The sequence below is a fragment of the Salminus brasiliensis genome, chromosome 21, assembly GCF_030463535.1.
Source record: "Salminus brasiliensis chromosome 21, fSalBra1.hap2, whole genome shotgun sequence".
Taxonomy (NCBI): domain Eukaryota; kingdom Metazoa; phylum Chordata; class Actinopteri; order Characiformes; family Bryconidae; genus Salminus; species Salminus brasiliensis.
This window is the reverse complement of record NC_132898.1, coordinates 27,322,499-27,350,406: the sequence shown is the minus strand read 5'-3', so window position 1 is coordinate 27,350,406 and position 27,908 is coordinate 27,322,499. Positions and strand designations below refer to the sequence as shown.

Below are 27,908 nucleotides of genomic sequence, written 5' to 3'. Positions count from 1 at the left end.
AGTTCATTCTCTGGGTTTGTCGGACCAGATGGCTTCATTCAAAGCAGCTGACTGTCTTAACGTCTGTATGGTGGACACTTGCTAGCTTTTGATTCTTATTGGGTCTTTTTAGCAGCTGTTTAGTGTGAAGCATTTTGCTTCAGGTGTTCCTTTTAAGATGCCTTGGGGACGTAGTTTGGTTGTAAGGCAGTTTAATGCAGGCTTTTCACTCTATGCCCACGGTCCTTGAGGAACTAGTCACGACAAGTCAGTGCTTTTCCGTACTTAATTCAGCTCTGCGGATCATTATCGCACGCTTTCTGAGTAAAGTCTAGAGTGTCAGAGGAGGAAGAATGCGCAACTGTAGTACAGGAGTCCCCCACAGTTGAGAACCAGTGCTCTGCAACACACTGCAGTGAAGTACTGTTGGTATACAATACTACACAGACAGATGCAGTAAATATTAATCCAGTAAAAAGGATCAAGAGCTTCTCATTCTGAAGAAAGTAGTGAGATCTTGTCAGTGAGCTAGTCTGAAGAACAGAGCTTGGTTCCTCCAGGTTTCTCCTGGACGCCCCCCAGTCCAGCCAGCACAGCGTGGATATGTTCAATTCCATCAGCAGCAGCGGCAGCAGCAGCAGCAGCAGCTCACCTGATTTACCATCATTAAGCCCTGATTTACCAAACCAGGTGCTGATATGATGACTATAAATAATACTAGACTCCATAAGGAGAACTTTGGAGATGTTCAGATGAACACAGTGATGGAGAACCTTGACATTTGTGTGCATTTTATCAGTATATTTTTGTTTCTAATATTAGTGTTTTACTGAGGAAATAAACACTTCCTGTCCAGATAAGCAGCTTTTTCATGCCAATTTAATGTCTAAACCTTTTGCGCAAAACTTTATAAGGAGTGGGAGCTCTACAGAGCACAATATTAGTATTTTAACACAGTTCAGAATTATTAGTTACAAATGTTTATACATATTTAATTTTATTGATATAAAAACAATAAAAGCAGAAGACTAATTATTTATTTCAGAATTTACAGCCTTTTTTATTGTGGGCATCTCACTTCTTTTTTGTTTATTTTTTCATTTCCCTGTTTTTATCCAGCCTGACCCCAGCTGTCAAAGTGGAGAAGATCCACCTAAAGATGGACTACTCCTCCTCCTCCAAGCTTGCCCACGTGCCCACCTCTTCCTCATCATCTTCTTCTGCCAGTACTGTGAGCTCATCACCCGCAAAGCCAGGCCTTAATAGCCCCTCTGTACCAAAGGCTCAGCTGCTGGCCCCGGGACACATCCCCAACGGGAAGGGCCACCTCTCCTCCCTCGACAAGAAGCAGGACAGCAGCACCAATGCCAGTAGCAGAAGACTGTACAGGAGACAGTCAGGTGAGGGTTGCTAATACTTTACCTAGACCTATAGACTATAAGAATATATATATAAAACTTTATCATCATACTGTAAGCTTTCAGGGCCAGAGCATTTACGTCATCACTCTCTCTTCACATAATCGGGTAGTTCTGGTTTCACTGTGCAGACCTCTTGTCTTTAGCTTTATGTGCTGAAACAACAGCAGCCATTTAAATAAATAGGTAAGTTGGTTTATAGCAAATTTTTTTGTGATTAATGATTTAGATTTAATTAATATCAGGACAGTTTAGAGGAGAATCACTGATTTGGACAATACTAAAACTGCACCTTTCTTTTGTAGTTATAATTAAACAAACGATGAAAAGGAGTACACATGGGCTAAACTTGTGGGATGTACCAAAGACAATTTTACTGTAGAGACTTGAAGTTCAGTTACCGTATTTTCCTGTTGCATGACATTTTGTTGCTTATTGTGTGTTGTTTTCTGGTTTCATGTTTTACTAGAACGCGAGTTCAATCCTGATATCCATTGTGGAGTTTTGGATATAGGAGCACGTAAGCCATGCACAAGATCCTTAACATGCAAGGTGAGTCAAACGCAACCTAAAGCAGCCCACACTTATTTCAAACACATCTTCCCAGTAGTTTATACCCAATCAACGGTGCTGCAGTGTGATATATGCAGAATGCAGTATGGGAATCTTGAGACCAAATTATTTTAAAATTACGTTGAATTTTTCTCAAATATTTTGAATATCTTTGTTTTTTGGTTTTTGTGTGTGTGTGTGTGTGTGTGTATATATATATATATATATATATATATACATATATACATACTTGGTAGGTTAACTACATCTATACTGAAAGGGTTTAAGCAGCAGCAGGTGAAAAACAGTTTGTGTGAGGTGCATCAGACAAGTGATTCTAATCACTGTTCATACCAAGATGATAAAGAACTTCTCTACTAAAGACTGTGGTCAAGCTGTCCATTCTAAAGGATGGCGTTTCTATGGGCCATCCTATGAGATTCGATCACATCAGGTAAAAATAACCCTATTTAATCAAGTCCAAGTATTAGCATTTTTGTAAGTGAAGCCTCAAGAGCTTTAGTGAGGTCAATTACCACCCCACCTCATCGTCCCGAACTCTCAGACTCATCCCAAAAGTACTGGATGGAGCACCAACCACACAGAGAACACCGTTCTTCTACTGCTGCACAGCTCAATGCTGTGTGGGGCTTTATACTCCTCTAGCCCAGGCCTGACATTAGGCATGGTACCAACAGGTTTATGTTTATCTGCTCTAGAGAGTCCAATTATCTACCAGGACTTCACAAACTGTGTCTGTGGGTATTTGCACATCAGTGCATTCGTTAGAAGGGGTGTCCACAAGCATTTAGATATTATAGTGTACGTAAAATCCATTATGGCTCAATTAGGCCAGCTGCAGGTTGACTGTGATTCGGAAAGCTCGTATATTATCCCAGTTATGGTTGTCAAATACATGCTGAGTTATTTTATGACATTTGATCTTTTGGCTTAAGGTCTTTGGCAGTTGTCGAAGTCTGTGATTTTACCTCTAGTTCTCTTAACAGTACCAATGACGTTAAACCAATAGATAACAATAGAAAATCACAAAATTAATAATTGGGCAGGTGTTATAGCATACGATTGACGACCATAACTGGGATCATTTACAAGCTTTCAGAATTCCTTTAACTGGCCTAATTGAACTAATGGGTTTTACATTTAGTAAATTATTTTTTTTTCTGTAATCTGTATTGGAAACACCATCAAATGATTTTGTAGATCTGTTCTAGGATCTGTTCCTTCAGAGGTATAGACTTTCCATTTATGCTACTGTGGGCTCTGTAGTAACGTCTGTCCTCGCAGAGCTGTTCAATGTGTGGTTGCACACAAGCAGTGATCTTCTCTGGCACCTTGCGGTCTTATGCTGAGGTTTTACTGCACTCGTTGCTTATCCCACACATTGAGCCACTCTGAATCACGCTGCAGTTCTCCACTGTTACCAGACAGAAGCTCTGTTGTGCTCTGAAGTTTACAATATACAGGGACTCAACAGTGGTTCTCTTGAAGCTTTCAGACACTTTGGACTGTGATAAGAATAGCTGGAAGATATCCGTCAGCTCAGGAACTGGCTGCTTTGTGCACAGCCTGCGGATGCGGGGCGGGGGATATTCCACTGGGCCGAGACGTCTTCTCTTTGCTAAGTGATCTATGCGCATCCAACGTTCAAAGAGCTTCCATCTGAATTCATGGGGTCCAGTTGGAGTTTGGTAGCAGGTTCTTTATTAAGAAAGTGCACTGAAGTGAGTAGAGAATCTGTTCTGGCTGTCAGGTAGTGCTGAGTCACTCCTCAGAGTCTCACAGCTGCTGGCTCTGGAGCTGCTGATAGACGGTAGTCTTGTCGTGGTGTTCATACATAGTGGTCAGCAAGGTTTCAGGACCGGCGTCGCTTATCCTGCAGGGCCCAGTGACTATTTTGAGTGCCTTGTACAGCAATACGCCGTGAGAGGTTGAATATTACTGTGCGTTTATGTGGTAATGTCGGTCGGATGGACAAGAGATACCTTGGCATACAATGATTTGGTGGTAAATAAACTTCCTACAAAACCAGGTATTGGGTTCCAAAAGGTGTAGTGTTTATTGTGTGCCCCCAACACCCTCTGAAGAAAAACTGTACAAACGCAAAACAACCAACAGCAGTCAGTTATATACACTATATACACACACCTCAGCTTGAAGGTAAGTTCGACTCTTAATGGTGTAACACTACCACTGGTTAGAAGGTTAGAGGGTTTCCTCAACATCAGACCTTCAGTCTCTTGAGTATAATTACTCAGCCAACAGTGTTCTGTTCTTTAGAGACACCCTCAGTCTCTCAGTTCCTCCAAGCCATCTTTTCTGTCCATTCGTCATTCTACCCCTAATATACTCATATAATGGCCCACCCCAGACTATACCAACAAGAGTATACCATTCCCTGGGGGGTAGATCTCAAAGAATTTATAAATGTAGACAATCACATGAATACATATTACCGGTTGGACTGATTTAAATGCATGCATTCACAGGTGTTACAGGTGTTATCACAGTTGATCACAGCATCCTAAGATTTTAAATGTAAAGTTAATGAAGGTGAATCAGTGGCAAATCCAAAAAATAAAGGTTTAAATAGGGGCTGTATGGACAGTTTTTCATCCTTTGGACAAGGACATTCTTGAGGCACTAAAGTTCTCCAGACGTCTGGACCCATTTATCACCATTAAAAAAGTTTCTGGCTGTTTTCTAAATCTTTTTTTTTTTTATAGAACGGACTGTTTCACACCAAACTACTCTGAATGACTTTGAGCTTGTTTACTTCTCAGGGATTGAAATCTGCAGAAATGTAGAAAAATCAGTGGAATTCCCCCTTTTAAACAATGTTTTTTGTTGTAGACTGGGCATGAGAGCAGTGTGTGTGGGGTAAAAGTACTAAGTCCTTAATAATCATCAAGACAAGTTCTGAATATATTTTGGCTGATTAACCGAACCTTTGTTCTTGCCAGTTGATTCAGGAGTGCTGTTTATACAATAAACAAGCGCCAGCTTGGACAGCCTGAGGTTAATGAGTTCTGTCAGGCTGTGCACAACATCCCCTGTTGAATATTAATTTGATAGCACGACTCTGTCTTATTCTTCAGCAAGCGTGCTATAAAATAGATGACAGTAGAGGTTTGAACATAGACTTGTTAACACACCAGACAAATGTCTTGACAGAATTGCCTTCACTGGAAAATTCCAGACTTTATAAACTGAACTAAATTGTGAAGCGAAAACCTTTTAGCTCAGTTTGTTGCTGTTTCATGTAAGTCTAGCAATTAAAAAAATTCAAAGAAATACACCAAATGGCACTATTTACACATGTCTATTTACACGGACTTCTGTTGAAAGTTAGAAAGTGTTTTTCCTTCTCTTGTAAAGTTGCCCTGTTGGTGATGAGGCTTTTGTGTGACCCACGCCAATATGCTATTCTAATTACAGTAATTTACGACAAAGCCATCGTTTCAGCAGGTGTGCTCCATTGTTACTATTGTTATTGTCTTTCACTTCTTCACATCATTTTGATTTAAAACATTAAAAACACTTTTTTGAGGCTGTTTCAGGTTCGAGACTGTTCCTGTTTGTTTTGGACAGTAACTAACTAAACTACATTTAAAACAAGTCAACAGAATTTAGCTAATTATCTGGAAAACATCTGCCTGTAGTGTTTGCTGTGGGTCTACCTGTAGGGCTCTGCTATGGGTCTTGCCTGTAGGAATACATATATAGGCCTATAGTATGTTTCTTAGGTTTTGTGTGCAGTGCAAAGTACTTTACAGTAAACTTACAAAACAATTGAAAAACTATATATTTAGATTAACTTTTACTTTGCTTTGCTTTCGTAGTTTTGCATTTTGAGTATATTATTGATATTGTTGTGCTCAATTGTTTATAATAATAATAATAATAATTAATTAAAAATAATAATAAAAATAATGATGATTGAAAGGAGACAGGCTGATCGGTACCAGTGACCGTGCCGATTGCTGATTCTTTCAATGCAATCAATTGATCACAGATACTGATCAAGGGCCGGTCCGTATGCCACATTAACTTTTGCAGGCATTACTTGGTAATGCATCATCGTGCAGGGCTTCTGCCACCACATTTAAAACCAGCTGAGAGAGAGACTGTAAATTCACATGCAGAACTGCACTGTGAAGCTCTGAGTGCAAACACAGAAAAAGCTTTCTGACGGTTGCTGCTATACTTCTGGTTGTGGTTAAATGTTTTGTGTGGTTAGTGGTGTTTGTTAGCTCTGCTGTGTTCTGATCTCAATTCAATCTCAGTGGTGTTAAGTCTTTACTCTGCTTTCTCTGCGAGGCACATTTAGTTATACACATTGTACAAATATGTGAGTTTGAGTCAGATACAGTTTTAAAAAATACATATTATTTAGTTTGATGTCTAATTAGAATAATAATAATAATAATAATAATAAAAGTAACATCATGGTATTTTCTCTCTCTCTCTATTTCTCCATGCAGACACATTCCTTAAGCCAGAGGAGGGCAGTGCCCGGGCGGCGGAAACGTTTCGATACGTTGCTGGCGGAGCACAAAAATCGAGCCCGAGAGAAGGAGCTGCAGCACAGGTCTGAGCCCTCCCAGCAAACCCCCCCTCTCAGGGATCCCCAACCGCCCCTCTCCCGCCTCCCTCAAGACCCCCACCACCTGCCTCCCCATGGCAATGGCACCGCTGCCGACGCCTCCAAGCCTTTCACCATCAGCAAACCCAAACCTCACAATCCTGGTCTTCCACGGTGAGTCATCACGGACCTGTCCGCTTTCATCATCGTCCTGCCTCTGTCTGAACCACACGCACAAACACACCTCTGTGTTAATAGTTCTGTTATCATCGGTCTTCTAGAGAATTGCGTGATGAAAAAAATGAGGTTACAAGTATGAACTTCAACAGCAGCGTTTTATAACATGTTCTGATTTTGTAATGAGCTACATTTTGTTCATTCATTCCATATTCCCTGACTCTAAAAGCCTATGTAAGTGGCGATTCCCCTGTTAAGGGTGGTTCATAAACTACTGTGCTGCGAGGCTAAAGTGATGTAATTGTTGGCGAAACAGGTGGCATCCAGGTTTTCCATCTGAGAGACAGTTTTAACCAAAGCTCATCCTCTTTATTGATCAGTTGCCTTCTAACCAGCTAATGGTGTTTGTCTATGTGACTATGTAACTATGGGTTATACAGTAAATGGATATGTAAGCATGATATTTAATATATTATATGTAACTAATTATAATATTTTTTATTATTGTAATTAGTTCAAAATGAAGGAATTTTTTAAAGAGTGAAAGTATTTTTTTATTTAGAATTTTAAGTATGCAGCCGCCAGTGACCGTGGTTTACAAGGTGTCCGCATCAGTAGATGAACCAGCCCTTATGGTGCACCAAAACAACAGAAACATGATTGGCCCCCTACTGTTGTTGTAGTGTACTGCAGTCTGTCGAAACAAGCATGTTCATCTGATAAATATTACAGATCACCTTTGGTTACAAATTATACAAAGCCACTGTATTTCTGATCAAAGTCGCGGTGGATCTGAAGCCTAGCCTGAAACACTGGGAACTAGGCAGAAGTACTCCCTCGGACAGGGTGCTTATCCCTTGCATGGTTACCCAAAAATGTTTTAAAACTGTGGCACTGATAGCTTTGTTGTGTTTGTTTTTCTTCCAGGCTGAACAGCAGTAGCTCTCACGGTGGGGTAAGCGGTTTAGGGGACCCTGCTGTGACTCATGACTCGTCCCAGCACCCCCACTCGGCTCCCATAATTGACGGGGTGTCCCGTCTGTCCAGCGATGAGGGCGAGAATGAGGAGAGAGAAGAGGGAGTGGACAAACTGGATTGCCACTATTCAGGTTATCACCCGCGACCAGCTGCTGTAAGTCCTTCACTAAATAACTGCACGACTTTCAGCTGCTGAAATGTCAGGTTTACCAGTTCAGGCTGTTAATGAACTGGATTCTGCTCATCTACTACAGTTTTGAATGGAAGCTAGTAGTCACCAGTTTGCATATTGTCATTTGAATAAAGCTGTTTGGACACCATTCACTTTCATTCACTGTTAACAACATTTGCATTATAGACTGAACCTTTTTTAAGCACTTAATGTGTTGCTATTTGCATAAATGTGATTCGGACCTTTAATGTGATGTTAATTTTGGGGGGAAACAGGGAATATAAATATTAAAAAAATGAATGAATTTTCTTCTCCCGCTCTGACCATCCAGTACTGCACTTTTGGAAGTCGACTGTTCGGAAGGAGCTGTTACTCGTTTGACCGGCGCTGGGATAGAGTCCGGTGTGCACTGGCAGCGATGATGGACAAACACGTCAACTCTCTGATGTGGAAGTGAGTGCCATCATCATCATCATCATCATCATTCTCAGCTTTAACTAAAAATTTAAAAATTAAAAGCTGTTGTAGGGTTATAACAGTATACCCCAGCACATCCAAACAAGCCTCTCAATCCAGTACCCATGGGCAAGAAACAATACATTCAGTAGACTGGAACAGATTAAGTTTGGGGACTCAGGCCTTAGCTTGCAGTTAGGATATTAATCTTTTAACTCACAGCATGCCACATTTGATTTTGTTTATTTTTTGTGGGTTTTTTTTATTCTTCTTATTAAGACCAGACAAATTCTGATACTGTTGAATGCTCTCATAATTGAAAATGGAGTTATTAGCACATAAGACATGAAAAGTGCTCAGTTTGCACAAGTACAGGCTACTGCCCAAGTAAATAAATGCCCTAGGATGGTCTATTGTATATGTATATATGTATTAAATGCAACAGAACAATAAGTTGAATGTAAATGGCTCTCTCCATAACTTTTAGGGTTTGGTTTAAGGTTAGATTTAAGATTTAGGAAAAGGTTGGGGTTAGGATTTAGGGTTGATTTCATGGTTAAGCTTAGGGTTAGAACTTGATTTAATAGACAGACATTTACATTCACCTTAGAGTTCAGTTGCATTTAATAAATATTCAGTTGAATGTTAGTTGAAGGTCAGGTGAGCATCTACGAGGTGTCTATAACACCAAAAAGCTATAGACTATATAAGGTCTCATCCTGTTGTTTGCTTTTTACCTGTAGGAAAATCCCCCTGGCACCAGAGAATTCATCCTCATCAGCTGTTGCGTCGTCTCATCGGTCAAGCACAAACTCTCTTTCCTCTTCTTCGGGCTTCCTCAGCCCCTCCCCTCCTCCTCCTTACGGCCAATCGTATGATAGTAAGCCCATGCTGTCATACGGGACCACCCTGAACGCCCGTGCCGCATCTCAGAGGGCGGGAGAGCAGCTGGCCTATGGCGGCGGCAGCAACAGCAGCAGCGGCTCATCCAGACAAGTGTCCTCGTCATCACCCCAGATGCCTTCAGCCCACTCCTCCTCGCTGCCCTCCACGCCCAGCTCCAGCAGACCCCCCAAATCCCGATCTGGAGCCAAATCCTTCCGGGTCAGGGACTCTTCCTCTTCAGCTACACTAGCTAGCTCTGTCACTAACAGCAGCAGCAGCAGCAGTGTGAGCGCGAGCAGTAGCGCAGGAGCTAAAAAGCGCAAAAACAGCTCTCTACTGTCACCCCATGGCACATACGCTGGCGAATCTTCCTCCTCGTCCTCCTCCTTCAAGAAGAACTGCGCGGTGAACTCGGGCACCTCAGGGAGCAGCTTCCACTCCTCGCTTACCTCCACTCCCTCCTCCACAGCTTCCTCATCATCATCCTCCTCTTCCTCCCACAGCACGGGTGTGAATTGCCCGCCAGGTCGCGCTAACTCGCTGAGCCTCCGTCAGGAGGCGGCTAGCCGGGGGCCACCACCGGCCAGCCCGGCCGAGCCCATCAAGCGCATGAGCGTTGTGATGAACAGCAGCGACTCCACGCTCTCACTCGGCCCGTTCGTCCACCAGAGCAACGAGCATCACGGACATGCGGACGCCCGAATAGACAGCAAGAGGAGGAAGAGTTCACCCGCCAGCAGCGGCCTCGCTAGCACAGGTATCTCTACAGGCTCTAACTCTTCTGTTCAGAAGTCTAAAATCTTCAACAGAGTGGAGTCGCTGTTCACATAATATAAACTTTATTTTACATGTGTAACATGTTACTAACATAACATTTAGTATCTCACAGCTTTTATGCCTTTTTATTTGTGTTCAAAATGACGTACTGAGATGTAGACGATCCCATAATACATAATGCAGAACGGCCTTGACTCTCAATGCTTTCTATTGAAAAAGTTGTGATCAAATCTCAAGACTTGGAAAAATGACTAAAATACTATAATAATACTATGAATGTATTTAATAGAGATTACATGATACATGGAAAACACGTAAAGTGGACTTTTGTGATCAGACTACTCACTTTATAGCCCCACAAAAAGGAAAAACACACCTAACAACATGACAGCACACAGGTCTCACATAGCCATCAGTGTTGAGATGCCATTTGTAATAATTACCATTGAATAACTTCATTAATAGTTACTTAAATTAACAGAGATTCCCTAATACTCTGTAGGATTTAATACAAGTCTTGGGATTTTGAAGAGAAAAGATAACATCCAGTGTCTTGTTAATAATATTTAAAAGCATATTAGAAGGCAATTTTTTTATAAAATAGTGACAATAGTATTCATCACACACTGATGATGTGGCTGTTCATGGCTGAGAGCTGGTTGGGGGCCTCATAGCTTAATCTCATTATTGCATCACTGACTAATTATGGACACTGTTTGCTTTTTATTATTATTGCTTTTACATCAGTTCTAGGTTTTCTTTTAACCTCTGTGTAATTCAGATAATTGTTTTGAAGTAGTCCTGGTTAAGGCTTATAATTACATGTTTAATTGAGGCAGTGGCACTTGCTAGGGTAAAGGAGTGTGTGTGTATGTATGTATCTTTACTGTGTAATTTGTTTGTTCCAGGCTTGTTTTGTGTATTTAAATGTGCAGTAATGAAATTCACTTTGACATTAACAGGATCTGCAGGGGGAGGTGGAGGGTCGCAGGCTCCCGGCAGGCCCAAAATGCCCAAATCTCCAGCCATCAACAACATCCACAGCAAACACGCACGGCCCATGCCAGGAACACCAGGGCTTCCCAACAACTCGCTCATACATCAGGTATGTGTTTGTGTATTTGTGGTGTAAGGGCATTAGGCATTTGCAGGCCAGATACTTTGTTGGCAGAGGGCTGGACAGAACAGTAACAGTAGGGTTGTAAGTAATAATCAGGGCTGGCATGTTTAACTCTGTTATTGCTTAACTATTAATTATCTCTCTACCAAAATAGCATCAGACTGTCCCCCTCTAAAGAGCCTCACGTTTGGTAAACACCATAGTATCAATGTTGGCAATGGACATCAGACAGTTTTTGACCCAAGCAACATGTCTGCACTGTTGCATGAGTCAAGCAGTAGAGTGGTACAGTATAGCATTGCACAGGCAGTCATTGCAACCCTAAATCTAGGTACACACTTTCTTTCAGTCTTTGTTCTCATGTGTTCAATATGCGTTCAGCTAATTGCTAAGCAGAGGCACAAAGCAGCAGAGTGGATTATTAATGTGGGACTCCACTGTTCATTATTTGTATTACATAATGTCATATTTATAATAATTTGTAATTATGGCTAAGAACTAGATCACTTGCCTGACTGTGTTTGTGTGTAATTGTCGTGATAATAAAGTACCTAAAATTTCCCTTCCTTCTTCCCAGCCAAAGGCCCGCCCCTGACACAGGTGGGCCGGCTCTGGGGGTACGGAGCGGTGGACTGAAACCCGATCTCCGCAGGCTCCCTTAGCGCCCGTCACGCCACACTGCACGAGGCCTTCTTCTTCTTCTTCTCTTACTCTCAGCTTCCCGCAATCCTCAGGGTGGAGAGCACACTGGGCGGCTCAATGACGGCGAATCGTTCCTCCCAGCTACGCGGAGGGCAAGGGGGGGGGACATCGCGCAGAGGAAGGGACGATGTTTGATGCAAAGGGACGTACTTAGTGGTGTTATATGCGATGCTCTTGGTGGCAGCCCCCTTGAAAGATGGACTTGCGGGGGGGGGGGGGGGGGTTGGAAAAAGCGAGGGATGCAGAGGTACAGATAAGGGCTGGTACAGGGCCACACCAACACTACTATGATGAATGGTTGGAGGGACTTGTAGTGGGTTACATGAGCAAAAGGATCATTTCTGCTGATCTCTTCCGTGTGTGTGTGTGCGCGCGCGTCCATTTGAATGTGTGTTTATGTATGTGTCCGGGTGGATGATACCGGAATACTGGAAATCTTTTTTTTTATTTTATTTAATTTTTTGGCGCAGCCTGAACTGTAAGTGCTTGGAAAAAGAGGGATTATCAGGAGTCTCAGTGCAAACAACAACAAACGCAGTCACATTCAGTTTAACATAATTAACTGTTAACACCCAGAGTGGTGGAATTAAACGCTATGGCAGACAGTTTTATTCAAGTAGAGCAAATGAGGCAGGGTAGTGGCATCCGAGAATCCAAATGAACAGCCTGAACTTACAAAGGATTTATGTCTTAATGTTTCTTGAGAAAGCATTTTGTTTAGGTACGTTAAATATCAGCAGGATTGGAGCATATGGAACAAAAGGATATCTAGGACCAGCATGCAAGATTGTGGAGAAATTTGAAATCCCCACCTTAGTAATCTAAGCCAGTGGTTCTCAAACCAGGTCCATGCGCAGTTTAGAGTTTACCCTGCACCGAACACGCCTGACCCAGCTAATCATCAAATTATCAAGCCCTTCCCTCCTGATTTAAGGCTAGTGTGATGGCACAGGAAACCACCTCCAGGACTAGAGTCGAGAACCACTGATCTTGTGGGATGGATTCAACATCAAGAGCTTCTTTCCCATAAGAAAAAAAAACCTGATCAGTTATTGGTGTTGGCCACAACTGTATTACCCCAAACTGCTTATTCACCCAAATGTACCCAGCCAAACCTCCATATTCTGGAAAGCTAGTGGCCCTAGCAGCCTTTCCCCCTCCACACCCTCATCGCTTCCAGGCAAGAGTTACCTGATTCCAGCTAACGCTGTGTTACTCCTGATGACTTCTTGTCCTTCTGAAATATGACTTGATGATGAAACCTTTAAAACATTGTAACGGCTATGTTACATATACAGACTGTTGGTAGTATTTGCCTTGGAAACACTGTCATTGTCAGTCTTATCGATGTGCGCAGACCCTCAGACAGTTGCAGAGAATGTCAGTCACCTCCGGTCATTCCTGTCCAAATATCATGGCCCTCATCACTACAGCTACATGGAGACATCATTCTGTATGAGGCAAGTTTGTCTAAATACACTAAGTGTGATTGTGGCCAGACCAGTTAATACTAGAACAGAGGCTTTTGAATGAGAAGGACATCCACACTAGAACATATAAATGTATAACACCTATCTGTGTGTTTACCGTCCCCTCTGTTAACAACTCAAAGCTGGTCTTGCACTCTTAGAAATAAAGGTGCTACCAATGGTTCTTTGAGCAATGCCATAGAACAACTGCCTTTGGTTTCATAAAGAACCGTGGTTTTAACAGATGCGTGGGTGTAAAGAATAATTTCAGACCTTTTATAAGGTTCTTTACATCCACACATCTAACATTACTAACGTAGTTCTATATGGAGCCAAAAATGGTTCTTGTGGACAAAACCATTTGTAGGACCTTTGTTTTTTAAAGTGTGGGAGAGCTTGTTCAAGGCTTTTAAGGAGTAATTTGGTGGTGAGGCAAGTTCACAGATTTTTTCCTTCCCTTAATATATAGTTAATCAGTTAAGACTGCTGGTGAGGCTAAGCTATGAGGCTAATGTAGCTAACAAGCTGGCATTATTTTTTTTTATTTTTTTAATTAGCTATATGACCTGCTTTTGTCACATACACAAGTTTCAGATTACTTCAATTTAAGTGCAGTTTGTGTAATCTAAAGCCTAAACCCTTTCCTTGCCTGTTAGCTCTGTTAGCCTCGTAATTCCAGTGTAAAACATCAGTTAGTCCCCTAACAGCGGCCATCCCCAAAATCAGGCATTTCCGTAGATTATGCATTTCTGCTCTCTCTCTTTGCCAATCGCTTGAATGAGATTCAGTGAAACTCCCACCTTAGAGAGGCATTTAAACTTTAGTCTTGCAAAAAATCACATCTGAACACAATGTAGAAATATCACGAACAACGTTGTAATCTTGAGCATCTGCAGTTGAAATGCCTGATCTTGGGGAAGGCCAGGACTTCTAACACTAGACACGTTTTGGCCTATTGAACTAGCTAAGAATTTGTGAGGGGAAAGAATGTGTAAATTACATTTTTCCCCACAAAAGGAATCCTTTTTACGTCCACATATGTGTTTGTGGCTAAAACCGAGTAAAGCTAGCAAGAGTTTGATTCGTTTTTAGCTAGCAGTTAACAACGGCCGCCCCCAATATCAGCCACTTGGCCAGTCCCCCTGGATGAAATTCAAAAAGCGTTGGCATCCGCCATATTTAAACATCACTAACAACGTTGAAATCTTGCACATCTAAAGCGGAAATGCAAAATACGCAGAAGTGGCCGACATTGGGGACGGCCGTTGTTTAGTGGACTAGCTGCAACTTAAGCATTTTTTTGAGGAAAACCCTCTAACACTCCTGGTGTAGTGTGGTGAAGTGAGGAGCGGCTATTTCACACATGATCGCGTGGTATCATCTCATAGTGACGGCACAGAGAACCGCACAATACGAGACAAAGTACTGTGACAAGCTCCTACTGAATGATCGTTAGCCCACAAGTCTGTTTAAGCCATTCGCTGTGGCGAGTCTGAAAGCAATCTCTGCCATCTCGTATTCAGTAACCACTATCCTTTCTGTCGCCACTTCTAATAATGGCTAATCCTGTTTGCGGCCGCTGTCGCTGTGCTAATATAGTGTTTAGTTCTTTAAAAGAAATGAAATAAGGGACTTGAGAAGAAAGTATTAGTTAAACAGTGATGATGTGGAGATGACTGCGTTCGCTTAGGCTGAAAAGTCCACTCCCCTAAAAATGATAAAAATAAAAAATTATTATAATAATAATAATAATACCCTAACTCTACTGATGTCAGTCAGCGATCGTAGCTGAGAAGCAAGAGCGTTTTTTTCTACCCTCAGCTTTTTTCTACCGATGAATATTGAAGTTCTAACCCTATTTCAGAAGACATATTTTGTTAAAAGAATTGTACATAATGAGATGTATTTTTGCACAGGCATTTTCTTACACATGTTTTTTGGTACAACTGAGATCTCCGTTGTCGTCGTTATTATTTATTTCGTGAATGGATCAGTTTTGAGATTATTTGAAGTGGTTCACTGCCAAGCCAATAATGCAATACGCCTCTTGCTAGCAAAACGGAGCTTCTTACTCAGTCCCATACTAAAATCCTCCCAAAGGAGTAATAGTGTTGCCATCATAGTGGAGTTAGTTCGTTAGATGTGCGATGGAGGTTCATTCTAGTTGTTCCAGGCGTTGGCCAATCTGTGCTTACCCCTCCCACCCCAACCACATCCCCAGCCGAAAATCGAGCAAACAGAGATAAAGACCTGCGACACTGCGATGAGATTTTGTCTGTCCCCTGTATTTCAGTGGCACAAAGTAACAGTAAGATGTCTGTATGCTAACCCCGTTTTGGGTTTGTTGTTCTTCAAGTAGGAGACGAAAGCAATTACTTTACCATGAAAAAGGAGAGTAAACACTTAGTGCAGACCAGTTTTTGCACCACCGTTGCCAAACATTATATTTCGAAACACTGCTTTTTAATCAGCCGTTGTTTTGCAGCTTTTCAAATGATGACTAAAAAGTGCCTGAATTAGTTTCTCATCAGCTGTTTTTATTTTATTTTGTTCTGTTTAATTTTTTTGTTTTTTAGAACGGTAGGAATTTTGTTTTACATTACTTGAATGTCACATACATGGCTTTAGGAGCTTGCTTTTTTATATATATACAAACCTGCCTACAAGTCCGATATGTGGTCCTTTCCCCTTTTCACATACACTGTTTAAAAAATAAATAAAATAAAGGTGCTGCAAATGGTTCTCCGAGCGACACCATAGATGAAGAAGAACCTGTCCAGAAAGAACCATGTTTGTAATAGAGATTTTTTAAGGTCTAAAGAACCTTCCTTTGCTCTGACGTGACCAGTTGGAAGGTTCTACACACTTTATTTGTGGTTCTTCTGTGGCAACGCTCAAAGAACCATTTGAAGCACCCTTATTTTTAAGAGTGTAGTGCAGCAAGTCCTGCATTAACCAGCGTAAGACTGATGCAGCTCATGTAGACAACTGTATGGTGAAAGCATGCCTGCTCCCAAAGTTCTTTTTCAAGGCCTAGATTTATTTTTGTGCTGTTTAGAAGCTGAATTTTGGGTCCTGTTAAATCAATTCAGTTTTTATTATTATTATTACACTTATTTTGGCGCAGATTAATGTTAACTCCACAGGCGATGTTTCCATATGATGGAAAACCTGGAATATATTTGCTGAAAGAAGCACAGATTTGGGATGTGAAATCAAATCAGACAGAACCCAGATTTTGGAGGATGAGCATCAACATAGAAAACTAGAGAAATGATGTACACGTGTATATTTGAGTTGGGGTTTTTTTGTTTTTTTTTTTTTTTATCTACATAATCAAAATCATTTGATCAGCTGGACTTTTGTGTGTTGGCTGCTATGTAATTCATGAACAAACATAGTAGGTTAGATTTACTTAATATTTAAAGAAAAAGATTGTATAGTCTATTTGTTTTGTAACAGGTTTTCTGTAAATAAAAAAAGTAATTTATACAGTTATTTATAAGAAAAGAAAAGCTGGATTCACTTGTCTTTGTGTTCTTATGGTGACCTGCTCGATTGTTCTAAAGAAATCACAAGAAATGCCTTTGAAAGCTTGGAAATGTGTATTTAAAAAAAAAAAAGTGAGAGTAACCTGGAAATTGATCTCAGCTGCAATAGAGGCTATACAGTGAAATGACCGAGCTCCAAGGCCTTGTTGTGTTTGAGGTTGCACCGATGAGCCAAAACATTTGATCCACTGAATTACGTTGATTATCACCTAGTCTCTCAAATGCTGTGCACTCTATTGGGCTACCAAACTATACCTTAATCCACAAGTGCCCTGCTGCAGTCTTGGGAACCTTGTAACCTCCTTCTGCCGTTATAGAGACGGTGCTCAATCACAGCAGCTTCTAATTTCTACCTGAACAAAGGCTTCTGAATAAGATACACATTTCAGTGCGGATATGGGACGCATACAGTGGCAAGCAAATGTTTGTTGACCCCCCTGGTCAAAATGTGTTACTCTGAATAGTTGAGCAGAAGATGAACTGATCTCCAAAAGGTAGACTATTAATTATGTAACTTTCTGTTCAACTGTTTGTTTGTTTTTTGCTTATTGTTTTGCACAATTGTAGAGAGAGAGAGAGAGAAGGGAAAGAAGCATCTAGTTTGGGCACCCAAAGAGGTTCCTCAGAGCTCTTGGGTAAAGACTTAAAGGTTAGACCTTAATTAGCTTTGTTAGGGCTATGGCTTGTTCACGATCATCGTTAGGAAAGGCCAGGTGATGCAAATTTCAAAGCATTGAAATACTCCGACTCCTCAAACCTTGGAGGTCAAGCTGACGTCTGGAAGACCAAGAGAACCTACAGCAACAACTGCTCGTTTGCACAGCGCAAACCAAACCCCCTTTTCAGCTACAAAAGCAGACTCTGGAGTGGTGGTGCACTGTTCTACTGTGCAGCAACACCTGCACAAATATGACGATCATGGAACAGTCACCAGAACACTTTCCTGCATCCTCACCTCAAAAATAAACATAAATAAAAAAAATCTGAAGTTCCCAAAGTACCATCTGAACTGATGAAGTTAAAATAGGCCATTTCAGCCAGAATGGTGTACGAGATGTTAGGAGAAAAAGGGTGCGGACTGTCATGAGAGGAGCACCTCTCCAGCGGTTAAGCATAGGAGTGGATTGATCGTGCTTTGGGCTTGTGTTGCAGCCAGCTGGGAATGTTTCAGAGGAATGACCAGCATATTTTGGGAGCAAGCTGAATCACTGTCTGCAAAAAAGCTGAAGATGAAAAGAGGATCTAGGACTTCTAGAGCAGAATTAGGATCCTAAACCCACAATGGAGTACAACAGGTGTTTGCAGCTTGGGGATTGTGAACCCTGTGATTGTGAATGCCCATGTCTTGGTTATGCTCACAGTAGAGAAGCTTAGTCTGGAGCAAGTCCACTTGTTGACAGTGCAGGGATACACTACCCTCATTCCTCTGTATACTGTATTGTTGGACAGAGGTGGGCCACTGTGTGTGTTCCTTAAAATAACAGACAAAGGCATGATTCTCTGAAAAGATTTTATTATATACTGTACAGAAAACAAAAATGTCAAGACTTTTAGCCCCACCATAACATGAATTGGAACACGTGTCAACATCTGACCCTTTCGAACACGACCACCAGCCCCCTATTTGGAGTGTGATTACATGTTAATGACCCGGGAAAGCTTCTGCACTCTGTTCAGCAGGAGATCGCCCTTTTTTATGGTTTCCTGGTACTGCCAGTTCTTACTGTCCGGCCTGAGGAGAGAGGAGAAATACCATTAGCACATGATGGACAATTGGTCAGATCAACCAAGATAAATGTCTATACTTCGAGTTGTACGCTTTACTTTTTAAATATATGGTTTGGTTCGTTTGGTCGACACTCTGAACCAGAGTGAATTACATTTGAATCAAGTAACACGTTATGTAGAGTTATGGCTACTTATGCTCAACGTTAAGGTGCGCGTTCCCAGAAAGCTTACGGGTACGGACAGAACGGAGCAGTACAACTGGAACTCATGGGGTGTAGCCAATAGTGTGCCAATAGCTCAAGTGAAAAACAACCACTGCCCTATGAAAACATTGAAAATGAAAGCAGACTTAAAAAAAAACATATATATATATATATATATATATATATATATATATATATATATATATATATATATATAAATAAATGTTTTTTTTAAGTCTGCTATAAATGTGTTTAAAAAATAAAAAAAAACACCATTTACAGCTTTCACCTTTTTGTAGTCATGCTGCTTTCAAGTGGTGTTGGAAATTGGGAAATACAGTTTGTACCACTTGTAAATTGCACCCGAACAGCCAGGGAAGGCGTATTTACAAGTGGAAAATTCTGGATTCCAGATGATACACACACTACCAAGAAGTGACGTACACTAATGATGCACCGATCCATCCTTTACATACATGAACTTTGCGTATTGGCTGATACCTGTCCGATACCAATCCAATGCCATTGTTGAATTAATAATCGACCATCTGGGAGAGACTTGAGGCATCAGGATTGACGTAATCATGACTTTACTAATTTTGCACTATAACAAATGAACACTTTAATTTTAGTGACCAATAAACATTTATAACTGTGCTGGACCTCCGCACAGTGCTGTCTGGGCTCGGGACTTTTATTCTGAAATTCAAAATCTGTGAGACTAAAGAGGAGCGAGCAGCTCCTCCCTACTCGGTTCTCCTTATATGGAAGACAAGCTGGATTACTTGCTGATAGTTGAGGACAGGTTGAAGGTAATGGTGTTATTGCTATGATCTGTATATGATGTCTGTAGGATACAGAGATCCTGGGTTATGAAGTCTAGAATACAGGCGGTGCGAGAATCCGATTCCGTGAACTGATCGCTCCTTTGGATCAGACTAATTATCTGAAATCCAATCCAGCTAATTTTGTTAGTATCAGGACTGACATTCAATCCTAATATTGACCGGTGCATCTCTAACATATACCATGGCCTTTTACCTTTTTTGTCTGTTTTTATATTGACAATTTTCCCCCCATTTTTACACTTCAACTGTCAGCTGAATAATATTAATTGATTCAGTCTGAGTTGCCCACAGCTTGCAGCCCTAATAGCACCCCATGAAAAAGTGCTTTAGGCTGATTGATCACTCTACCTGTTGGTTTCAACGATTTCGTTCACTTTGTCGATCTTGCAGTGCAAACGACCCGCCGCAATGAATCGGGAAAGCTCCCTGGAGACAGAAAAACAATGTATCAACAAAACGTCTGATTGGACAGATGTGATCCATTAACAGATGTGATGCACATACTGGTCGATGAACTCTGTGCTGACTCCAAAGGCCTCAGCCATGTAGCCCAGCGTGAGGGAACGATAAGACTCCAGAAGCTGGCTGTAGGCTAGGATCCGCATCTCACGCACGTAGTAACGGTAGTGTGGTGCGAACAGCCAGTCCCTCTTCATATCCTGCTCCACACGAGCTACAGCAACACAGAGGAAATGCCAGAAATTCTTAAAGCAACGTTAAGCTTTCAAATCGCTAAAATAGCAGCTTTAGAATCATGTTGTTGGTAAACTGACTCACAGGGAGAATGGCAACTCAGTCACTGTCACTCTGGGCTGCAATGCTGCTACTGCACTATAGAACTTTCTCAGAACGTTTTACAACCAGTTACATTTGTGCAAAATCTTGCATTGTTACTCTACACTGCTAAAAGTATACTGGAGTATCCTGGAGGAACTTTTGGAGGTTCTTTGGTTTGAAACAGCTGAAAGATTAAGTTTTAAGAAACTTTTAAAAGAAAAAGGTTCCTTGAAGGTTCCTCCACAGTTTCACAGTCCACATGATTCTTTTACTTTGAATCCCACTCCTGGATCTCTCAGCTTCTCAACAAATGCATGTGTACAGCTCATAGCATGATTTATATTTACTGCAGTACAGTAAAAGGGAGTTACTCTCCACCTCTAGGGGGAGCTCATAAGCAAAATTAAATAATACCAATGCTACTTTAAATATGGAAGTAAATATTAGATACATTCAATATTTTGGGATGGGAAATCTGGCCATAAGTTAAACAAAGTACATCACGGGAAGCTTTCAGAGCACACAAGGGTGTCTTAAGTTCTTCCATAACAATATCCAACTATTTTTTTTTTGTTTGTTTTTTTTTGAAGAAGAAGAAGTGTACTGAGAGGGATGTTAAGGTGTTGGAGAAATACTGGGAATCCTCGAAAACCAGAGCTGGTCTTGCTTAACTGGATGCACTGCTGCATAGTATGCAAAAACACAAATCCAAAAAAGTAACGGCATGGGGGGCTACTGAGTGGTGCAAAAGTCTAAGTGCTTGCACTGTGCAATTAGGGGAGTCCTAGCTACGAGGTGGGAATTGGAAAGGACTAAGATCTGGAGACATGGGGCCCTATTTTAGCAATCTTTAGGCGAGCCATCCACCGCGCAGCTTTATTTAGGGTGTGTCAGTGTGTGTATTTGCTATCGTAACGACGGGAAATGTATGCACAAAAAGGCATGTACCAAGTCTATTAATTAATCATGGGTGTGTTTTGGGCATAACATGCAGTAAACCAATCAGCGTGTCTCTCGCTGTTCCCTTTAGGAGTCAGGTGCGGTCTGACTTTAGCGGATTGCTATTTCAGGGCACGAGCGTGGGTTCGAGACCACCACATCCATTGGCGTAGATACATTCGCAAGCACCGCTGCTATTTAAATGATGCAGAAACAGATGAAAATAGACTGTTGGCGGAGTGTAAGATAGCAATGAGCATCGCCACGCGCCTCGCACAGGGTGTAAGATGGGGCCCATGGACTCACCTAGAGACTGGAAGAAGACTGAGTAGCGGCACTCGTAGAGAGAAAACAGGTACTGACGCACACCAGGCAGACTGTGCAGCACCTCCAGAATTTCTGCGCCTTTTATTACCTAAAAGAAGACCAGCAAAAATGTTACAGTCTCCAATCCTGGACCTTCCAGATCAAACACATGGATTTAACAGTATTTACAAAGCTGAGATAGAAACTGTGTGAGAGGATCTCAGGACATCACTAAAGTATCTCACCTTTTCTCTAAGGTCAGGCCTCTTCAGAGCTATCATGCACACATAAACGGTGTATGTGACGAAGGTTTTGTAGTCCATGAGTTCGTAAGAGGTGAAGGTGGATACAGTGTCCAGGAACAGCTCGGCTGCCTGCTTGAAGTCCCTGATGGCCACGCAGTAGAGGCCCTGATACACCTTCAGACGGTTTCTCCGGTCCCAGTCGCCACCCTCTTCAATCAGACTGCGAAGGAGATTGGAAAGGTTAGGGAAAGTGTGATTATCATGGTGCTACACAGCCCTAAAGCAACGACTCCTTGCTAAAATTCTCTATGCTACACTATGTCCGATGCCTGGTTTGGTAAATCAGGTGAGCTGCTGCAGCTGCTGCTGCTGCTGCTGGAATTGAACACATCCACGCTGTGCTGGCTGGACTGGGGGGCATCCAGGAGAAACCTGGAACCGAGCTCTGTTCTTCAGACTAGCTCACCAACAAGATCTCACTACTTTCTTCAGAATGAGAAAATCTTGCTCCTTTTTACTGGATTAATGTTTATCTGCATCGGATCTAATTGGATCTGGAGATTTTACAGTAAAAACTCTCACTGATCAGAGACATAGGTTGAAATATATGTTTTGGTCTTCAGTATAGCATTAAAAAAAAATACTGCACTTAAAAGAGCCACTGAATAATGAGCAGTAGTAGCATCCATCCTAAATCCTGAATTTTTACCTTTACTTTTGTCCATTTTTAAGTTATTATATTTTAACAGTTAAAAAGGGGTCAGATGATCCATTTATTCATTGTTTCTTTAGAGCCAATTTGTTTGTTGGACTATTTTTATTAGCCAAATTTCTGCTTGTTGAACTCAAAACTCAAACACTGGCACATCTGTAGTATTTTGGTACGTCTGGTATGTGTAGCAGGAGTATTCAGTCGCAAAGGAGCAGCACACACCTGGTTTATAAATTATTTATATCATAAAACTGCGACACCAATCAAGCTAAATAAAAACTAAGCATTAGCCAAACACCGATGATGTGATTGTAGCACAAAGAAAGATAGATAAATAAAGAAATAAATATATTATTTTCTCCCCAAACCACCAAGGACTCATTCTGAGCTGATATGTGAAGCCCTAACATATTTGATGATGTTTAGGAAAATGTACCTCTTGGCTTTCTCAGTGTTTCGGGTGATAAGGTCGTTATCCATATAAAACAGGCCAATCCTCAGCAGATAGAACACAATGTCTAAGCGATGCCCCAGTGCCACAGTTTTGTCATAGGTTTTTCTGAAAGCAGTCAAAGCTCCTTCCTGCACGAGAAGATAAGAGAAGGTCAGTGTGAAGTTGTTCTAACTGCAAAACTGAAAATGTATAAATCTGCTCTGGCTATTCACTCACCTTGTCCCCGATCCTAATAAGATATTCAGCCTTGGCCATCATGGCATCCCGGATCTCGCTCTCTCCGAGGTTCTTCTCCGCATCCTCCAAGACGTCGTCCAAACGCTTCAGCTCGTCCTCGTTGGCCTTCTTCATTTTGCCAAGAAGGTCCGAGTCCACTGGCCACTTCAGCTCCTTGCACAAGGCCTCGTAGTACGGTGCCATATCTGGAAAAACAGGTAATACTGTGAGCCAGAACTTCAAAAAGCTAATGCTAAAATATTACTAGCAGTGGTGGAACTTCAGGAGTTCGGAGGGTGATGCTATGGTGGTATGTATGAACTATGGTCTGTATACAGTAGAGCTGGGCGATATGGAAAAATCATGATATTTAAATACATTTTTGTACGATATTTATCGCAATATTTTGTCACGTAGACAAAATGCACACACTGAGTGAAATTTTAAAAACTGCTATCCAAATACCCCCCCATATTAAGTATGATGTGATTTTTACTTAAAATATGCTTCACTCTACTGAATCAAATAGCACTGACAATATTCACAACACACTCATAAAAGCATATTGTGTACCACAACAACAAAACTCATCATGATACAATAAAATATTGTCATTTTGCCCAGCTGTAGTACACAGTGAGAGAAAGGTGGTGGGAACCGGCCTCCAAAAGCCTCAAAGAAAGCTTTGCAAGGCAAATTAGTAGATTTTCCCCAATATTTATCATCATCATTAGGAGATAAGTAAGTTTACTGGTAATTCTGGATAGCAGAAAGTGCCTTGGTTTGTGTGTTGTGCACAAAGGACGTCTGGTTCCCATCACCACCACTATAAATAAATAAAGAAATGTCCAGTTCGCATAAACTAAACAATTTCTCAGTAAACCAGTGACTGATCCACCCCACCAACATATCAAAGATTATTTTACAAAGCATTTTCAACCTGGGTGACATTACCCTTTAAATGCATTAGGGTGGTAGGGCACTAGGGGGGAGAACTTGTGGGCGCCTGTCATTGACCCGGGCCGTTAGCTTAGCATCCTAGATGCTAGCTCCAGTAGCCTAGTCATCCAGAGTGTGTCCAGTGATCGCATGTTTACTGGATCGATCTAATCTGGGTGTTTTCCACCACCACCGTGCTCTGTTTCGACTCCCGGTTCCGACCCGGTCTCTCCGGGCTGAAACCGGGGTGTTTGTTGACTCACTGTTAACCCGGATCGCCTCCATGAGCTCGGTCTTGAGCTCCGTGTCCTGCCGGTGTCCATCCAGAGTGAGCAGAAACTTCAGCTGGGCGATCCGCAGATCGGGGTTCTTGGGCAGACCCTCCTCTTCTAGGTTCTCCAGAGGCATCTGTGCGGATTTTGGGCCGAATTAGAAGACGGGACCGTGAGCAAAACGGCTGGGAGTGACAAAGCAGAGCCGAGGCGCGATGACTCTGAACAATCTGCACCAAAAACACATCCGCGACAAATACTGCACCCCCACCGCCAACGACTCCCGGAAAAGAGCGTGCACAACGCTCCTGCTCCCAAAGCTACTGACACCCAGTGGCAGAGTACTGAATTACAGCCAGGCCGTCAGTTTCGACCAGGTCACCCAGACTGTCCACACACTGAACCCCAGTCTCACTTTACAGTTTTCATTTGAACTAATTATTCAATTCCTGCTCATTTACTACATACTAATTATTCAGTACCTGCTAATTTAATACATACTAATTATTCAGTACCTGCTAATTTACTACATACTAGTTATTCAGTATCTGCTCATTTAATACATACTAGTTATTCAGTACCTGCTAATTTACTACATACTAATTATTCAGTACCTGCTAATTTACTACATACTAGTTATTCAGTACCTGCTAATTTACTACATACTAGTTATTCAGTACCTGCTAATTTAATACATACTAATTATTCAGTATCTGCTAATTTACTACATACTAGTTATTCAGTACCTGCTAATTTAATACATACTAATTATTCAGTACCTGCTAATTTACTACATACTAGTTATTCAGTACCTGCTAATTTACTACATACTAGTTATTCAGTACCTGCTAATTTACTACATACTAGTTATTCAGTACCTGCTAATTTAATACATACTAATTATTCAGTATCTGCTAATTTACTACATACTAGTTATTCAGTACCTGCTAATTTACTACATACTAGTTATTCAGTACCTGCTAATTTAATACATACTAATTATTCAGTATCTGCTAATTTACTACATACTAATTATTCAGTACCTGCTAATTTACTACATACTAATTATTCAGTACCTGCTAATTTACTACATACTAGTTATTCAGTACCTGCTAATTTACTACATACTAATTATTCAGTACCTGCTAATTTACTACATACTAGTTATTCAGTACCTGCTAATTTACTACATACTAGTTATTCAGTACCTGCTAATTTAATACATACTAATTATTCAGTATCTGCTAATTTACTACATACTAATTATTCAGTACCTGCTAATTTACTACATACTAATTATTCAGTATCTGCTAATTTAATACATACTAATTATTCAGTACCTGCTAATTTACTACATACTAGTTATTCAGTACCTGCTAATTTACTACATACTAATTATTCAGTATCTGCTAATTTAATACATACTAATTATTCAGTATCTGCTAATTTAATACATACTAATTATTCAGTACCTGCTAATTTACTACATACTAGTTATTCAGTACCTGCTAATTTACTACATACTAATTATTCAGTATCTGCTAATTTACTACAAACTAATTATTCAGTATCTGCTAATTTAATACATACTAATTATTCAGTACCTGCTAATTTACTACATACTAGTTATTCAGTACCTGCTAATTTACTACATACTAATTATTCAGTATCTGCTAATTTAATACATACTAATTATTCAGTATCTGCTAATTTAATACATACTAATTATTCAGTACCTGCTAATTTACTACATACTAGTTATTCAGTACCTGCTAATTTACTACATACTAATTATTCAGTATCTGCTAATTTAATACATACTAGTTATTCAGTATCTGCTAATTTAATACATACTAATTATTCAGTACCTGCTAATTTACTACATACTAATTATTCAATTCCTGCTAATTTACTACATACTAATTATTCAGTACCTGCTAATTTACTACAAACTAATTATTCAGTACCTGCTAATTTACTATAAACTAATTATTCAATACCTGCTAATTTACTACAAACTAATTATTCAATTCCTGCTAATTTACTACATACTAATTATTCAGTACCTGCTAATTTACTACAAACTAATTATTCAGTACCTGCTAATTTACTATAAACTAATTATTCAATACCTGCTAATTTACTACAAACTAATTATTCAGTACCTGCTAATTTACTATAAACTAATTATTCAATACCTGCTAATTTACTACAAACTAATTATTCAGTACCTGCTAATTTACTACATACTAATTATTCAGTACCTGCTAATTTACTACATACTAATTATTCAGTACCTGCTAATGTACTACATATTAATTATTCAACATATAACAATAATTCATTTTCAACACCATAACAAAGAAGGCTCGTCAGCGCCTATACCACCTGAGACGACTGAGGGACTTCAGACTGCCCTCCAAGGTACTACGATCCTTCTACTCCTGCACCATCGAGAGCATCCTCACGGGGAACATCACAGTCTGGTTTGGGAACAGCACCAAGCAGGACAGGCAAGCGCTACGACGAGTGAGACGTTCAGCAGAGCGAATCACTAGGATGGAGTTTCCTGACCTGCAGTCCATCTACAAGAAGCGGTGTTGGACCAAGGCCAAGAAGATTGTGAAGGACCCCAGTCATCCCAACAATGGACTGTTCTCTCTGTTGCCCTCGGGGAAACGCTTAAGAACCCTGAAGGCTAACACAGAGAGAATGAGGAGGAGCTTCTTTCCACAAGCCATCCGTGCCTTGAATGGGGACAGGGACTTAGGACACTAAATCAAAGTATCTACATACACAAACTGGACCCTCACTCACTACAATACACAACCATGGCTCACGGAAAACACACTACGGACAATAATGAAAATATTTCTTTTTAACTCACACATACACTCACATACAGATAAATATGTACATATGTATATGTATGTATATATATATATATATATATATATATATATATATATATATATATATATATATATATATATATACATATATATATATATATATATATATATACACACACACACACACACACACAGACACGCACTATTTCATCTATGTATATATATTTGTTTATTTGTATTCTGTATTTTTTTTTGCTTATATTTCTATATTTTCATATTTTTATATTTTATTCTTTAACTTAAATGTAACTTATTCTATTTTTATTTTCTTCATTTTTATTTTATTTTTCTTTTGCACTTTACTTCATTAAGTTAAGGTTTAGTTAAGTTTAAATGTAGATTTTTTATTGTATAGCTTGATGTGGGCAGACTGTCAAAAAAGCATTTCACTGCAAGTTATACTGTGTATGACTATGTATGTGACAAATAAAATTTGATTTGATTTGATTTGATTTGATTTGATTTGATTTTTTTTTATTCAGTTCCTGCTAATTTACTACATACTAATTATTCAGTAC

At 40.4% G+C, this 27,908-nt stretch overlaps 2 protein-coding genes across 2 annotated transcripts in view; one reads left to right on the top strand and one right to left on the bottom strand.

Annotated features, from left to right (window-relative positions):
* atxn7 (ataxin 7) overlaps window positions 1–12,038 on the top strand; it is a 42,232-nt gene extending 30,194 nt beyond the window's left edge. The window contains exons 6-13 of the mRNA XM_072666094.1: window positions 1,099–1,379; window positions 1,867–1,949; window positions 6,452–6,726; window positions 7,657–7,861; window positions 8,211–8,332; window positions 9,079–9,977; window positions 10,960–11,102; window positions 11,695–12,038. Coding sequence (XP_072522195.1) covers window positions 1,099–1,379; window positions 1,867–1,949; window positions 6,452–6,726; window positions 7,657–7,861; window positions 8,211–8,332; window positions 9,079–9,977; window positions 10,960–11,102; window positions 11,695–11,712 — 2,026 coding nt within the window. The 3' untranslated portion in view covers window positions 11,713–12,038. The remainder of the gene's footprint in view (window positions 1–1,098; window positions 1,380–1,866; window positions 1,950–6,451; window positions 6,727–7,656; window positions 7,862–8,210; window positions 8,333–9,078; window positions 9,978–10,959; window positions 11,103–11,694) is intronic.
* A 6,297-nt stretch (window positions 12,039–18,335) lies between these two features.
* psmd6 (proteasome 26S subunit, non-ATPase 6) lies at window positions 18,336–24,735 on the bottom strand. Its single transcript, XM_072665656.1, has 8 exons — window positions 24,470–24,735; window positions 23,268–23,473; window positions 23,034–23,179; window positions 21,886–22,105; window positions 21,641–21,749; window positions 20,123–20,291; window positions 19,967–20,044; window positions 18,336–18,571 (listed from the first exon to the last, which is right to left on the bottom strand). Exons 1-8 carry the CDS (start codon window positions 24,612–24,614, stop codon window positions 18,475–18,477), a joined length of 1,170 nt encoding a protein of 389 aa, XP_072521757.1. The 5' UTR covers window positions 24,615–24,735; the 3' UTR covers window positions 18,336–18,474.
* Between the last annotated feature and the right edge of the window lie 3,173 nt (window positions 24,736–27,908).